The following is a 16,860-nucleotide window of genomic DNA, read 5'->3' as shown; positions in this document are numbered from 1 at the left end:
AACCTGCTTATGGACAAAAAAAGAATCTGTGGAAAATTTCAGCTCCATATCTCAATTTTTAAAGACTGTAGCGTGATTTCAACAGACAGACGGACAGACGGACGGACATGTCTAGATCGTCTTAGATTTTCACGCTGATCAAGAATATATATACTTTATAGGGTCGGAAATGGATATTTCGGTGGTGGGTATAAAAAAAAGCGCTTTGCCTTTTTGATTAGAAGCCGATTTTGTGGAAATGGCACCTAAATAGATCCAACAACTAAACGCGTGCTAAGTTCGATCGTCCGAATCTTCTATACCCTCCACCATGGATTGCATTTTTACAGTTCTTTGAATGACAAATCGCAATTGAAAGTCACCAAAATTAATGCACAAAATTTCAACCAAAATGGAGAAGAATTGAGTCTCTAGACACTCAAAAAGTCGAATCGGGATATCGGTTTATATGGCACCTATTTCAGATTATATACTCATTTGAACCACAATTGGAAAATACGTGCCAAATTTCAGCCAAATCGGATAAGATTTGTGCCCACTAGAAGCTCAAAAAGTCAAGACCTAAGATCGATTTATATGGCAGCGATATCTAAACATAGACATAGATTTGGGCTGTTTACAATCCTTACCGATCTACACTAACAAGAGGTATTTGGGGAAAATTTCAATTACCTAGCTTTACTACTTCGAAACTAAGCGTGTTTTCGACAGACAAATGTCATGATGGTCAAGAATATTTATATTTGATTGAGTCTTAGACGAATATTTAAAGTTGCTACAAACGAAGGACGAAATTAGTTTACCCCCATCGTATGGTGGAGGCTATAAAAATAAAAAAAACAGTTGTCATATATACCGATCTCCCAAACTTAAGCTCTTCAATTAAAAACAAGTAAAAGAGTGCTAAGTTCGGCCGGGCTGAATCTTATATACCCTCCACCATGGATCGCATTTGTCGAGCTCTTGCCACAGTATCTCTTTTTATGACAAAAAAGGATACAAGAAAAGAGCAAAATATGGAGCAATATATCAGGTTATGGTTCATTTCGGACCATAATTGAACTGAATATTGGAGATCATAGTAGAAGTCATTGTGTAAAATTTCTGCCAAATCTAGTAAGAATTGCGCACTTTAGGGGCTGAAGAAGTAAAACAGATAGGGGAGCTGTATTAGGCTATAAACCGATTCATGTCATATTCGACACGTTTCCTAATTCCTAATTCAGTTGTTGTAAGTCATAACAAAACACGTCATGCAATATTTCTGCCAAATCGGTTAGGAATTGCTCCCTGTAGAGGCTCAAGAAGTCAAGACCCCAGATCGGTTTATATGGCAGCTATATCAGGTTATGGACCGATTTAAACTATTCTTAACACAGTTGTTAGAAGTCATAACAAAACTCGTCGTGCAAAATTTCAGCCAAATTGGATAGGAATTGCGCACTCTAGACGCTGAAGAAATCAAGACCCCAGATAGGTTTATATGGCAGCTTTATCAGGTTATGGACTGATTTGAACTATTCTTAGCACAGTTGTTGAAAGTCATAACAAAATACCTCATGCAAAATTTCAGCCAAATCAGATTAGAATTGTGCCCCTAGCGGCTCAAGAAGTCAAGATCCCAGATCGGTTTATAAGGCAGCTATATCAAAACGTGGACCGATATAGCCCATTCGCAATCCCAACCGACCTACACTTATAAGAAGTATTTGTGCAAAATGTCAATGTATCTACTATAACCTCCAATATTCGTGCCAAGTTTGGTTTGAATCGGTCTATAATTTGATATAGCTCCCATATAAACCGATCTCCGGAATGTACCTCTTGATCGCCTAGAATGCCAAATTCTTTCCCAATTTGTTTGAAATTTTGCATGTATGTAAATAAACAGAATTGTCGATTTCGGAGTGAAGATCAGTCAAACGCATTGCAATAGCTACCAATTCATCCAGAAAAACTCACAGTTTGATGCGGTTTTTGGGCTGGTGGCATCACTGGACCGTACTTCTTCAAAGATGATGCGAATCGTAACGTAACTGTGAATGGTGAACGGTATTGTGAGATGATATCCAAAATTTTTTTTCCACAATGTGCAAGAGTATGACTTGCCACATGCCACACAGTACGCGTACCAATGGACTTATTGTGATGCAAATGCGGCGAACACCTATTTTCCTTTCGGGACCGGTCAATTGGCCGCCTAGATCGTGCGATTCAACGCATTTAGACAATTTTTTTTTTGGACTATGTTAAAGGTCATGTCTATACAGACGAGCCCGCTTCAATTGACGCATTGGAAGACAACATTGAAGAGTTTATTAGTGAGATACTAGTCCAAATTTTGGAAAGAGTATGCCAAAATTGGACTTAGCGGGTGGACCATTTGAGCCGCAGTCACGATCAACATTTGTATGAAATAATCTTCACACAGCAAATAATATTGACCGCACTATCGATGCAATTAAAGTAAAGATTTCATTAATTTTTCTTAATTTTATTTTGTATTTTTGGTAAAAAAAACCATATATAGCTCTTAAAAATCACCCTTAATTTCTCGACTTGACTTCTTGAGCCTCTTCGGAAAATAAGTATTATCTATTTATTGGGTAACTACCTATTGAGATAAGTCGTGCAAAAAACTTGCCAATGTGATCCATTGAAGGCGACATATAAAATATGGCCCTGCCGAATTTAGACGGTTTTACGTGTTAACCGATTTTGCTTTGCTAAAATTGCAAATTTTGCTCATAAACATTCCACTAAGGATCAGGGGCAAACTTCTCCCCAATCAATGAGTGCAGTCCGATTTAAGTTAAGCTCAATGAAAATGACCTGTATATTCATGTCGGTATATTCATTTTGGGATTCCGTTTGGAACGCATAGAAATATCCTTTCCGACCCCATAAAGTATATATTTTTTTCGTTGTAAATATCTAAAACGATCTAACCATGTCCGTCCGCCCGTTTGTCTTTTGAAATCTCGCTACAATCTTTAAAAATAGAGATATAGAGCTGAACCGTTGATCAGTTTTTTTTTTGTCCTTAGACAGGTTAACTTCAAAGAGGGTTCGAAGATGGGCTATATCGGACTAGGTCTTGATATAGCCTCCATATAGACCGATACGCCGATTTAGGGCCTTAGGCCCGCATAAGCCACATTTATTATCCGATTTTGATGAAATTTGGGACAATGAGTTATGTTAAGCCACTCGACATCCTTCTTCAATTTGTCCCAGATCGGTCTAGATTTGGATATAGCTGCAATATAGACCGGTCCGCCGATTTAGGGTCTTAGGCCTATAAAAGCCATATGTATTACCCGATTTTGCTGACATTTAGGACAGTGAGTTATGTTAAGCCACTCGACATCTTTCTTCAATTTGGCCCAGATCGGTCTAGAGTTGGATATAGCTGCCATATAGACCGATCCGCCGATTTAGGGTCTTAGGCCTATAAAAGCCCATGTATTACCCGATTTTGCTGAAATTTAGACAGTGAGCAGCGTTAGGCCCTTCGACATCTTTCTTCAATTTGGCCCAGATCAGTTCAGATTGGGATATAGCTGTCATATAGATCAACCTCTCGACTTAAGGTTTAGGGTCAATAAAAGTCGCATTTATTGTCCGATGTCGTCAAAATTTAGGACAGTGGGTTAAGTTAGGCCCTTCGCCAAACTTCTTCAATTTGGCTCAGATCGGTCTAGACTTAGATATAGTTGCCATATAGACGGATCTCTCGATTTAGGGTTTTGGGTCCATAAAAGGCGCAGTTATTGTCCAATGTCGCCGAAATTTGAGACAGTGATTTATGTTAGGCCCTTCGACATCCTTCTTCAATTTGGTCTAGATCGGTTCAGATTTGAATAAAACTGTCATAAAGCTCGATCTCTCGATTAAAATTTTGGGCCATATAAAGCTCATTTATTGTCCGATGTCGCCAAAATTTGGGAAAGTGAGTTGTATTAGGCTCTTCGCCAAACTTCTTCAATTTGGCTCAGATCGGGCCAGTTTTGGATATAACTGTCATATAGCCTGATCTCTCGATTTAAGGTTTTGGTCCCATAAAAGGCGCATTTATTGTCCGATTTTGCTGAAATTTAGGATAGTGAGTTAAGTTGGGCCTTTCGCTATATTTCTTCAATTTGGCTCAGATCGGTCCACATTTGGACATAGCTGCCATATAGACCGATCTCCCTTTTAAGGTTTTGGGGCCATTAAAGGCGCATTTATCGTCCGATGTCGCCAAAATTTGGGACAGTGATTTATGTTAGGCCCTTCGACATCCTTCTTCAATTTGGTCAAGATCGGTTCAGATTTGGATATAGCTGCCATATAGCCTGATCTCTCGATTTAAGGTTTTTGGGCCATTAATGGCGCATTTATTGTCCGATGTCCAAACATTATGCATTTTTCACCGGATTTTGACGAAAGATGGTTTACATATATGCCCGAGGTGGTGGATATCCCAAGTTTGGCCCGGCCGAACTTACTTACTTTTTAACTTATTTTTTGAATATTGTGGTAACATTTTTTTCTAATCCTCATTAAACTGTATATTTTTCCTTTTTAATTTTTTTTCAGTTACGCTTTGAATCATCGAAAATATTCATGCCCAACCTAAGAACCGTACCCCCCATACAGGGAGCACCACAAAAGGACCACACACATCGTGTATTTCAATTGTGTGCCTGTTCCAATGGCAAATTGTTTTTGGCCAGCTCACATTCGTCGTGTGCCGGTGATGATAGTACCGTCTGCAGATGATTGAAATCGGATAATGCAAAGGACAATAACTCAAAGAACTATTGAATAAAAAGCAAATCTCAAACAAAAACACACAAATGAATCATAAGAACTGACAATGCGCCTGATGCAGGGGTTTTAGGTAAATAATTCATTTATAAGAACCAAAAACAAGAAAAACCACACAAGCAAACAGAATACTAAAATTAGCAAAAACAAAAAAAAAACTCTGTAGTTTTTCTAAGAAAATCAAAATAAAAAAAAAATAGTAATTATAGTTGAATAGGTACAATTAATAGTATTAAAGCAAAAACTAATAAAAATCGTAACGATAATTATAAGTTTATAAATGAAGTAAAAGCCACATAATATTTTTTTGTTGTGTTACCAGTGAGAGAGACATAATCCAATTAATATTTGATAGGGTATTCATGTGAAATTAAAGATACAATACATGCATATCGACAAAAATTAATATCAATTCAGAAGGAAATGAAGTCATTGATATACTAAATTATAACAACGAAATTCTAGAGTTTCTACTTTTTTACGCAATATTTTAGTAATTTAATAAAATTGATTTTAAGCAGTCAGAACTATTTTTTTAATATACCATACCAATTCATATATTCTTTTGCTACACGCAGAAAAATAACTCGTTTCACATAAAGATAATTTTCGACAAGTAAAGTTCTTTTATGAAAAAAACGTTGGAATTTGATAAAAATTTTTCCATTTTGATAAAATTTTTAAAAACGCCAGATCTCAATTTAAGCGAAATTGTATGCCATCTTATGGTACCCCAAAAACACGAAATTGGTACAACACCTGGGGGACGCCCCATCCCAAAACCCACCCGAACGGACATGTGTATCGATTGGGACAATATGGGTATTAAAGGTACTTAAGAGTATTTTTTTTAATTCATTTTTATTAATGCTTTCTATCTTAGTATAGATATTTACATTATTATCGACATTATTTTGTATATTATAATTACTAATGGTGCCAACCCAGTGGTTGGCCCACGTATAAAATTTATTTATGCATCATTAAAGTGGAGTTAAAAATTTACAGTAGGTCTTGCGGTGCTTTTCTTTTGAGCCGCTTAAATGTTTCAGTGTTCCTCATCAGGTTTGTTGCTAGTGGGTTTGGATGTTGTTGAATTCTCAATTTATAATTTTGGAGTTGTGACAATACTTCTTCCTGGACAGTTTTTATATTTAATTCCTCGTGTAGTCGCTTATTAGTTATGTAGTATGGTGCACCTGCAATTTTGCGTAATGTTTTTGATTGTAGTTGCTGTAGTAGTTTGATTGTTGTATGTGAAGCGGTTCCCCATAGCTGGATACCGTATGTCCAGATTGGTTTTATAATGCATTTGTATATAAGTATCTTATTTTCTAAGGATAACTTGGAATTTGGTCCAATCAGAAAATTCATTTTTTGTAGTTGTATATCACAAGCTTTTCTTTTTATTTTTATGTGCGTTTTCCAAGTTAGTTTCTTGTCCAAGTATAGTCCCAGATATTTCGCCTCATTCGCCTGCGGGAGTTGGACTTCATTCATTTGAACTGGAGGGCAGTTTCCGTGGTTAAGTGTGAATGTTACGTGTATAGACTTAGTTTCATTTGGTTTTATACGCCAGTGTTTCAGCCACTCGCACAAAGTATTTAGGTAGGTTTGAAGCATATTGCTTGCTATTTGTGGATTTTTATTAACAGCTAGCACAGCGGTGTCATCAGCGAATGTACCCACCACTGCGTTCTCTGTCTGTGGTAGATCAGATGTGAACAAGATATATAAGATTGGGCCCATCACACTCCCCTGTGGTACCCCAGCTCTGACAGATTTTAAATCACTCATTTCATCGGCCTCTTGGACGAAGAACATTCTTTTTTGAATATATGATTTAATTAATAGATAGTAATTTATTGGAAGAAGTTTCCTTGCCTTGTAGAGAAGACCCTCATGCCATACCTTGTCAAAGGCTTGCGAGATGTCTAAAAATGCGGAAGTACAGTACTGCTTTGATTCAAATGCAGAATTTATGGTTTCCACTAATCTGTGGATTTGTTCAGTAGTCCCGTGATTCTTTCTAAATCCGAATTGATGATTTGGTATCAAGTTATTTTCCTCAATTATTGGCATTAATCTCTTAAGAAATAGAGATTCGAATACCTTTGAAATTATTGGCAGTAGGCTTATTGGTCGATATGATTTGACTTGATCGGATGGTTTTCCAGGTTTCTGGATCATTGTGACTTGGGCAACTTTCCATTGGGGCGGAATGAAGCAGCGCTTTAAACAGGCATTGAATATGAACGTAATGAAGTCAGTACCTTCTTTAGGGAGTTCTTTGAGTATTTTAGGGGTTATTAAGTCATAGCCAGGAGCCTTACCAGGTTTTAGAATCTTTATTGCATGTGAGACTTCGGCTTTTGAAATTTTCTTTATTGGCAGGTCAAGCTGATGAGGTTCATTTAAGAAAGTTTCCAAGCATTTGGGCGGTTCTTCCGAGCTATTTGGGGTGAAAACATCGTATAAATGATTGGCAAATGTGTAGGCTTTTTCTAAGTTGCTTTTTGTCCACGAGTTACCAGACTTTCGAATTGGGTAATTGATTTTTGGCTCATTTTTGAGTTTTTTCGTGATTTTCCATAGAGAATAGTCTGTTGACTTTGTTGGCCCAAGATTTTGGATTTCTTGTTCAATATGGTTATTATCTACGCATTTTAATAACTTTTGCAAATCTGCAGTTGCTTTATTAAGTTTTCGTTTGTTCTCTGGTGATTTTGTTTTTTGCCAACGTTTTTTCGCCTTGCGCTTTTCTTTAACTTTTCTCTGTATAAAGGCAGGGTATTTGTATGATTCTATGAAACTTTTCTTGGGTGTAGAGTTCCATGAAGCGCTCTGTATAGTTTGCACTAGGTGGTCTACGGCGTAAGAAATGTCTTGATCTGATTTTAAAGGTAAATTTTGATGTAATGTTTTGCTGACTAGGTAACGAAAATAATGCCAGTTAGTCTTATTATTGTGAAGTTTACATTTTTGATCTTGGGGTATATGCTGTGCGTGCAATGATAGAAAGACTGGTGTGTGATCAGAAGACAGATCGTGGCTTGAAAAACATTTTTCGGAGCCAGCCGAAATCCCTTTGGAAACGCAGAAATCTATAAGATCTGGGGTTTTATTCAGATCTGACGGCCAATATGTTGGAGAATATGGTGAAATAACCCGAAGATTAAGTTCTTTTATAGCCCAGTATAACTGTCGGCCTTTCGGCGTATTAAGACGTGATCCCCATATTGTGTGCTTGGCATTGTAGTCTCCACAAGCTATGAATTTGCTTCCTAATGTCTTAAAGAAATTAATATAATTTTCTTTTTTGATGGTATGTTTTGGTGGACTATAGATTGATGACACTGTTAAAGGTCCTTGCATGCTTTCTACTATGATGTTTGTTGCCTGAATTATATCGGAGCTGTAGTGGGTTCCTTGGTGATGCTTAATGGATTGCTTTATCAAGATTCCTGAACCACCACGTGCCATTCCAGATGGGTGCATAACGTGGTAAAAATCGTATTGGGGGATACAAAAGTGATGCTTGCTGGTAAAATGTGTCTCTGACACAAGAAGTATGTCTATTTGATTAGAAGACAAAAAGTTTTTCACTTCTAAGGTATGTTGTGCCAGACCGTTGGCATTCCAGAACACTATATTAAGAAAGTTCATTATTAGATTTGTGTTAATTTTGAAGTTAGACTCATAAGAAGGCTTGTCATCTGCTGCATAAGTGTTCCTAAATTGCTTAACATTTCATGTATTTCGGATACTTGCGGACTTCGATCCGTTTGAAGATTTTGTGGCTGAATTTGGGTGTTTTGTTGTGAGGTTTGCGGAAAATCTGTTCTTCTAGCAGCGCTTGAATATGTGGGGTTCGTCGTCAAAGTTCGGGTTTCAGGCTGTTGACTCTCTCTCGTGTTTCTAAGAGAGGGGTAATGTTGGGAGTAAATTTGCTTATAAATTGAACATCCTTTATAATTTGCTGGGTGATTACCATTACATAAGGCGCACTTTACCTCGTCTGCCCAGTTTTTGCGTTCGCATGATTTTGATTCATGGTGTCCAGCACACTTAATGCAGACTGATTTTTTCTTGCAATATGACTTTGTATGGCCGTATTGTTGACAGTTTGAGCATTGAGGGACTATTTTCTTAGGACGCGGAGGCTCAAATCTAATAACGCATGACATAAGTTTTGTTACGGAATATATATCTTTATTGTTGGGCTTGGTGCTCAATTCGACCTCAAACAGAGGAAGCGGAACCTTTGTATAACGACTTCTTATATTCCATATATTTTTGACTTCATGTCCAAGTTGGGAGAGCTCGTTTTTCAAGTCGTCTATATTTGCTGTTGAGTGCATATTTCGCAAGATTACTTTAAATCCCCTTTCAGATTTTGGTTTGTAAGTAAAGAACTCAGTGTTTTTCTTTTCTAGTTCACCAATAATTTTTTTATAAGTTTCGTGGTCTTTTGGCATTATCTTGACCTGTTCATTTCGCAGGGTTTTTATTTCAAATTGGTTTGGAACAGTTTGTTTTAGCATGGATATTAAAGGTTGTATGTTAGCAACCTTCTCAACAAATATAGGCGGAGGTTTGTAAAGAATTTGAGGCGGATTAGAGTTGGGTTGAGACCCGTCGTCATTATCCAGATCCGCATATTGGTTGGCAGTTTGAGGAGTCTTACTCAACCAATATTTTTGGGTAGTGGCTTGTTTTTTGGTGTTATTATTAATAACATGCTCTGGGCTTTCGTTTGCTCGCTTGTTTCGTCTGACTGTTTGCCATTCGCAGGGCGATGCTACTGCACTGTTGCAGTTTTCGGAAGAATTTGGAGGTTGAGAATCAAAACGACCTATTTCTTGTTGGAGCTCTTCTTCATCTGTCTCAAATGATTCAGTTTGCTTGTTGAGTTTGAACTTTAAAGATTCAACATCTCTTTGGAGTTGACCACAAAGCCTTTCATATCTTTCATTCCTTTCAGACAGTTCGGCGTTTATCTTTTCTAGTTCTTGTAATTTGTTCAAGCGGAAAGAGCCAATGCTGTTGCGGGGGGTTAGTGACCCTGTATTCATAGTGTATTTGATCTAACACCGGGTGACTCACGTCGATAATTCAGTACTAGTGTATAGCAAGGACACACACCATTTATACTACATTATCCAACCGATATAGATCTCGACAACTACTTTCAGATGCAACCCTGTTAAATAAGGTGTTGGGTAAATGCAACTCGTAGCCAGTATTTGGGTAGAAGAGAACAGCTGATACCGTCAAATTTATTGACAAAGTATACTGCTGACAGACCGTGATATTTGTCTCTGTTGTTCCTTCCAGTGGATTTTATATTAATTTATTGCCTTTGGGCTTAATTTAAAACGAAGTTAATTTGTAAATTGCGTGTCACTCACCGCCGTTTACGTCTATAATTGAGTGAAGGGGTGTTCCTGAGGAATCCAGCTCCAATACAACAACCATCCACTTACAACAAAACGCCTCCAACAGTGATGTATGTTTGTTTTTGTCGCAGCAACCAGAAACACGTCCGTCCAGTAAGAAAGGATAAATAGAGCAGTAGAGTACAAATTTGGTATATAAATTTCACTCTTAATTTCCGGGGGGGTCCCCAACGTCCAAAAAAGCCCCAAGAGGACACTTTCACCGCTTTGGGCAATATGGGTAGCAAATGAAAGGTATTTGCGAGTAGAGTACGAACTGGGCATTAAAATGTTATCCAAAGTGTCGGGAGGCCACCACCCCCCAACGAACCTCTCCTCTCAATAACCTCTCCTCTCAATAAATTCAACGCCAAACTGTTGTGTAGGATGACCGAGAATATATTGTTTTCAAATGAAAGGGACGTGTCAGAGGGCAACCCTCCCCCTATCTTACCCAAAAAAGGAATTAAGAATATTATATGAAGATCGATCAGGATTGAATATGACAGAAATAAAAGGTCTTTGGTAGTAGAGTACACTTTTTACCCTCAAATTAGGATGGACACAGGAGCACATGCGGATCTTAAAGAATGTATTGTAGTATCCCAAGAAGTCGCTTTGAACTATGATTTTGAATGTAGATAACCAGTACAAAAAAAAAAAAAAAATAATTACTGTAAATCTGAACGAGACCTCCTAGCCCTGAATATCTTGATAGCCTCCTTCAAAATGCTTGACATTATGGGAGTCAAACATAATAGTGCTCTAGCACGATGCTGATATTTCTTGTGGGTTCGCCTCTAAACTCCCTTGAAACTGGTCATTATTGGCTACTATGGCGATAAGTAATAGGTATTTGATAGTAGAAACGAATTTGATATCGAAGTTTGAGACCAAATGTGTGGGGGTTGTGCCAACCCATAAACTCCCCCTAAACCAATGGCCATTGGGACTCAAATTAAAGAAATTTGAGAGTAGAGCACGATATTTTTGCTGGGCTAAGTACGGGTTAATGCTGGCAACATTTGTTAGATACTATGCCACGTAAAACTTCTCTCCAAAAAAGTGTCGCAATGCGGCACGCCGTTTGGACTCGGCTATAAACAGGAGGCCCCTTATCATTGAGCTTAAAACTTGAATTCGACTGCACTCATTGATATGTGAGAAATTTAACCTTTTCCTTAGTGGAATGTTCATAGGCAAAATTTGTTGATTGTTTTTAAGTACATGGGTGGCCGCCCCAACCTGCATTCCCCTCAAACTTGACATATATGTGGATAATGGTAAAAAGAGGCTCAAATCTGTATCTGCTTCATGGCCAAGTGTTTCAGGGACGCCTCACTTCATAAACTCCCCTTAAACCACTCATATATACCGACTATGCCAATATGTAGCTCCAATGTGATTTTCGGGAGTGGAAGTTAATCTGATATCCACTTTTGGGACAAAGAGTTTGGCTACTCCAGCCCACCAGCAATTCCAAGAGAATGAAGTAGATTTGACATCCAAACTTTAATGGGCGGACCTTCCCCCTACCCCATTTCCAAAAACGCCAGATCTAGGAGATGGTTGGCATATCTATGGGGTCGACTCACCTCCAAAGCCACCAGCCAAATGGAATATAAACCAAAAATGACAATATGGGACTCAAATGAAAGGTATTTGAGACCAGAGCACTAATCTGATATATGGGGATCCGCCTCACCCCAAAAACACCCATATACCGGACATATTTACCGACCATAGCAATATAAGGTTCCAATTAAAGGTATTTATTTGGGGGAAGAGCAAGTTGAAAATTGAAAATTCTTACCTTCATTTCGCTTAGTTTAGATGTTGTGAAACACAATTATATCAAAAGTCTTGAATTTTCGCTCAACTCGATTTTGGTACTATATAATGATCTGCAGTATTCGTCATTCTATAAATACAACCAGTGATTACTTATGGTAGTTGTTGTTTTTGCACATTTAAGATGGATATTCCGGTGTCGCGTAAATATTATCAAACATTCATACTTCGCACTTTAGGAGTTTCTTGTTATGTTTTCTTGTACCTGGCAGCCATTTGTTTATTGCTTTAATGATCTTTGCAATACTCCATATATGTACCTAAAGAAAAACTTTAATTTTTGTTTGTTTCTCTTTCGAGACGAGCTCAATGATCGGAGATTGCAAATGGAAAAGGAAAGCCAAAGATAGCAACACATATCAACCACTATGGGATGCGTTTCGTCTTTGGTTAGAAGACTTTTTAACCATATTAAGTGTGATGGCTTCAAGGGCCGTGCGTTGGTATGTTGTATTTGTCTGCCATAACAGACACGACAAATGTTACCATCTAAGAACATTCATAGTAAAGGCCTGCACAAGACCATTCAATGGTGATTGCTTTTGCTGAATTCGTTAACGCTGAACCCACATGTATTTCAAGTCTATTGAAGATCGAGACATTGAAGACAGAGGAATCCGCACAAGTAGCTATGCGTTTTGAAAAACAACCCCCATTCAGTGCTTGATAATATTTTTATACACACCACCATAGGATAGGGGTATACTAGTGTAGTCATTCCGTTTGTATCACCTCGAAATATTGATCTAGGACCTTATAAAGTATACATATACTTGATCTTCTCGTCGTTCTGAGTCGAACTAGCCATGTCCGTCCGTCTGTCGAATTCACGATAGAGATCGAACGCGTAAGGCTAGCCGCTTCTAATTTTGCACAGTTATTAAGTATTGATGTTAGTCATTGAAAATTGCAAATGGGCCATATCGGTTCAGATTTAGATATAGACCGATCTTTCGATAAAAGATCTTGCGCCCATAAAAGGCGCATTTATTATCTGATGTCGCCGAAATTTTGGAAAATGAGTTAAGTTAAACGCTTCGACATACTCCTGCAATAAGGCACAGATCGGTTTAGATTTGAATATAGCTGCCATATAGACCGATCTCTCGATTTAAGGTTTTGGGCCCATAAAAGGTGCATTTATTGTCCGATGTCGCCGAAATTCGGGGCAGTGAGTTGTATTAGGCCCTTCGACATCCTTCTTCAATTTGGCCCAGATCGGTTTAGATTTGAATATAGTTGCCATATAGACCGATCCTCCGACTTAGGGTCTTAGGCCCATAAAAGGCGAATTTATTATCCAATTTTGCTGAAATTTGGGACTGTGAGTTTTCTTAGGCACTTCGACATCCTTCGTCAATTTGGCTCAGATCGGTCCAAATTTGAATATAGCTGCCATATAGACCGATCCTCCGACTTAGGTTCTTAGGCCCATAAAAGGCGCATTTATTGTCCGATGTCGCCGAAATTTAGGACAGTGAGTTAAGTTAAGCCTCTTGACATTCTTCTACATTGTGGCCCAGATCGGTTTAGATTTGAATATAGGTGCCATATAGACCGATCTCTCGATTTAAGGTTTTGGGGCCATAAAAAAGCGCATTTATGGTCCGATGTCGCCGCAATTTGGTACAGTGAGTTGTGTTAGTCCCTTCGAGATCCTTCTTCAATTTCACTCAGATCGGTCCAGATTTGGATATAGCTACCATATAGACCGATCCCTCGATTTAATGTTTTAGGCCCATAAAAGGCGCATTTATTGTCCGATATTGTCGAAATTTGGGAAAAAGAGTTAAGTTAACCCCTCCAAGTAATTTGCCCTTGATTGATCAAGATTTGCATATAGCTACCATATAGACCGATATCTCGATTTAAAGTCTTGGCCGCAAAAAAGGCGCATTTATAATCCGATTTAACTGAAATTTGACTCATTGACTTATGTTAGGCTTTTCGACATTCATGTTGTATATGGTTCCTATTGGTTTATTTTTAGATATAGCTACTAAAAAGACCAATATTTTGTTATACACAATTGAACAATGACTTGTACTTATTAGTACTTGGTCCAAATCGGATCAAATTTCGATATAACTGTTGTGGGACATAAGGTAGGCAATTTTCACTGGATTTTGATGAAAGGTGGTTTACACATATATCCAAGGTGGTGGGTATCCAAAGTTCGGCCAAGCCGAACTTAACGCCTTTTTACTTGTTTTTATCTCGACTTCATCGCCGCTACAGTGATATGAAAAATAACTCGCTGCACACTGAGTCATATGAAAGCGCCTCACTGTCATTTTCAACTGTGAACTGATCACACAAATCGCTGTTGTGTCTGTTTTATATAAAAAACTACGATTGTGTGTTTACCCACGCTTTTGTCAAATTAACAACGTTGCCTTCGTACTATGAAAGCAGACGACAAGACGTATGTGAGTTCATGTATTCTGGTAATCAAGGTACAGGTCGTAGTTGTTGACCTATCGTCAGTAATTTTTACACATGCCACTTATTTTGCCCAAGGACGAATGCTATTTATTTTGGTAAAAATCGGTTGTAATTTAGATATTCCTGCCATATATATCGCCCGATTTGGACTTTAGTGGCTGTAGTAACTACAATTTTCCACCAATCTGCACAAAATTTGCCATGGATTGTTTTGTTACTGATCTTAATATATCTTCAAGATTTAACCAAAATCGCTTTAGATTTAGGTATAGCTCCTATATATGTGTATAGCCCGATTTGCACTTAAATGACCGTAGTAATTACAATTTTCAACCGATCTGCACAACATTCGGCTTGGATTGTTTTTTTACTGATCTTAACATATCTTCAAAATTTAATCAATATCGGCTCAGACTTGGATATAGCTCCTATATATATTTATCGCCGGATTTGCACTTATGTGGCCGTAGAAACAATAATTTTCAAACGATCTTCACAATATTTGGCAATGATTGTTGTGCAAGATTTCATCGCTTCAGATTTAGATATAGCTCCCATATATATGTGTCGCCCGATTTCTACTTTAGTGGCCGTAGAAACTACAAATTTAAACCGATCTGCACAAAATTTGGAATGGATGGTTTTGTTACTGATCTTAACATTTCTTCAAGATTTCATCAATATCGGCTCAGATTTGTATATAGCTCCCATATATATTTATCACCAGATTGGAACTTATATGGCCGTAGAAACAACAATTTTCAAACGATCTGCTCGAAAAAAGTCGGTTCAGATTTAGATATAGCTCTCATATACATATATTTATTGCCCTAGTTTATAATTGTAGGGTAGGTGCAGAGTAGAATATAGTCGGTCTTCGCCCGACTGTTGCCTTTCCTTAATGGTCATGAAGTTGTGTAGTGTCACAAGGATTTTTAATACATCTAAACTGATGGGAAGGCAACCCATAGTTTTGTAATTACTTTACTTACTTTCATTGGCTATGATAGAATATTTGTTCCATTAGCCGAACGTAGAATAGCGTTCCAAGCGCCTCGATCTTCTGCGCTCGTTCTTAAATCTCTGACACCAAGTTTCGAGGTGTCTCCCACCACTTGATTTTTCATCGGGCTTTAGGTCTTCCCGGTTTATGTGTACCACCGTGTTTGCCTTCAAAAGACTTCTTTGCTGGAGCTTCTTCATCCATTCTGACAACAAAGCCTAGCCAACGCAGCCGTTGTATTTTGATGCGTGTAACTATGCTATCGTCGTCATACAGCTCGTGGTTCATACGTCGCCTATATTCTCCATTAACGCAAACTGGTCCATATATTTTACGAAGAATCTTTCTCTCAAATACTCCAAGCACTGCCTCATCTGCTTTCACAAGTACCCATGGTTCAGAACCATATAACAGCACGGGTTGTATCAGTGTCTTGTATAGTGTAATCTTCGTCTGTCGAGAGGTGACCTTGTTTCTAAACTGCTTGCTTAGTCCAAAGTAGCATCTGTTTGCCAGTATTATTCTTCGCTTAATCTCAAAACTGGTGTCATTCGTTTCGGTTACGGCAGTGCCGTGGTAGATAAACTGTAGACTGTCCCAAAGTTGTGTGTTCCCAACTTTCTCCATTTGCTTTATCTGCTCGGTTGTGCAAGGCTTTTTGGGAGTAGAAATCATCCATTTCGCCTTATCTCCATTTACTGCCAGACCCATTTTCACTGACTCTCTTTCGATTCTTTAAAACGCTGCAGTTACTACTTCCGGTGACCGACCTATGATATCGATGTCGTCGGCAGGTAGCATGTGCTCTCTTGTGATTTGTGTGCCATATCTATTCACATCTGCATCTCGTATATTCTTCTACAGCAGGATATTAAAGAGATCACAGGATAGGCTATCTCCTTGTCTGAAACCTCATTTGGTATTAAATGGTTCGGAGAGATTCTTTCCTAGTCTTACTGAGGAACGCGTATCAGCAAGTGTCATCCAGCAAAGTCTTATTAATTTTGCAGGCATACCAAACTCAGACATGGCTTGAAATACGTTTTGAACGTAAAGAAGTATCGAAGGCGGCTTTGTAGTCAACAAAGAGATGGTAGGTGTTAATTTGTCCTTCACGGGTCTTTTCCAGGATTTGGCGCAGTGTGAATATCTGGTCTAGGTTGGATTTACCAGGTCTAAAGCCGCACTGATAGGGCCCAATTATCTCATTGACTTTAGGTTTTAATCTTTCACACAGTACGCTCGAGAGTATGTTGTTTGTGATGGGGAGGAGACCTTTTCCTCTGTAGTTGGCTCATTCCGTCTTGTGTA

General features: G+C 38.3%; 1 protein-coding gene across 1 annotated transcript in view; it reads left to right on the top strand.

Moving 5' to 3' along the window:
- Positions 1-5,285, top strand: part of LOC106083517 (putative uncharacterized protein DDB_G0285119) — a 118,281-nt gene extending 112,996 nt beyond the window's left edge. Inside the window, exon 7 of the mRNA XM_059367196.1 lies at positions 4,582-5,285. Coding sequence (XP_059223179.1) covers positions 4,582-4,764 — 183 coding nt within the window. The 3' untranslated portion in view covers positions 4,765-5,285. The remainder of the gene's footprint in view (positions 1-4,581) is intronic.
- Positions 5,286-16,860: the final 11,575 nt, after the last annotated feature.

The sequence above is a fragment of the Stomoxys calcitrans genome, chromosome 4 (assembly GCF_963082655.1).
Source record: "Stomoxys calcitrans chromosome 4, idStoCalc2.1, whole genome shotgun sequence".
Taxonomy (NCBI): Eukaryota; Metazoa; Arthropoda; class Insecta; order Diptera; family Muscidae; genus Stomoxys; species Stomoxys calcitrans.
Note: the sequence above shows the minus strand (reverse complement) of the source record. Positions and strands in the feature narration are given on the sequence as shown.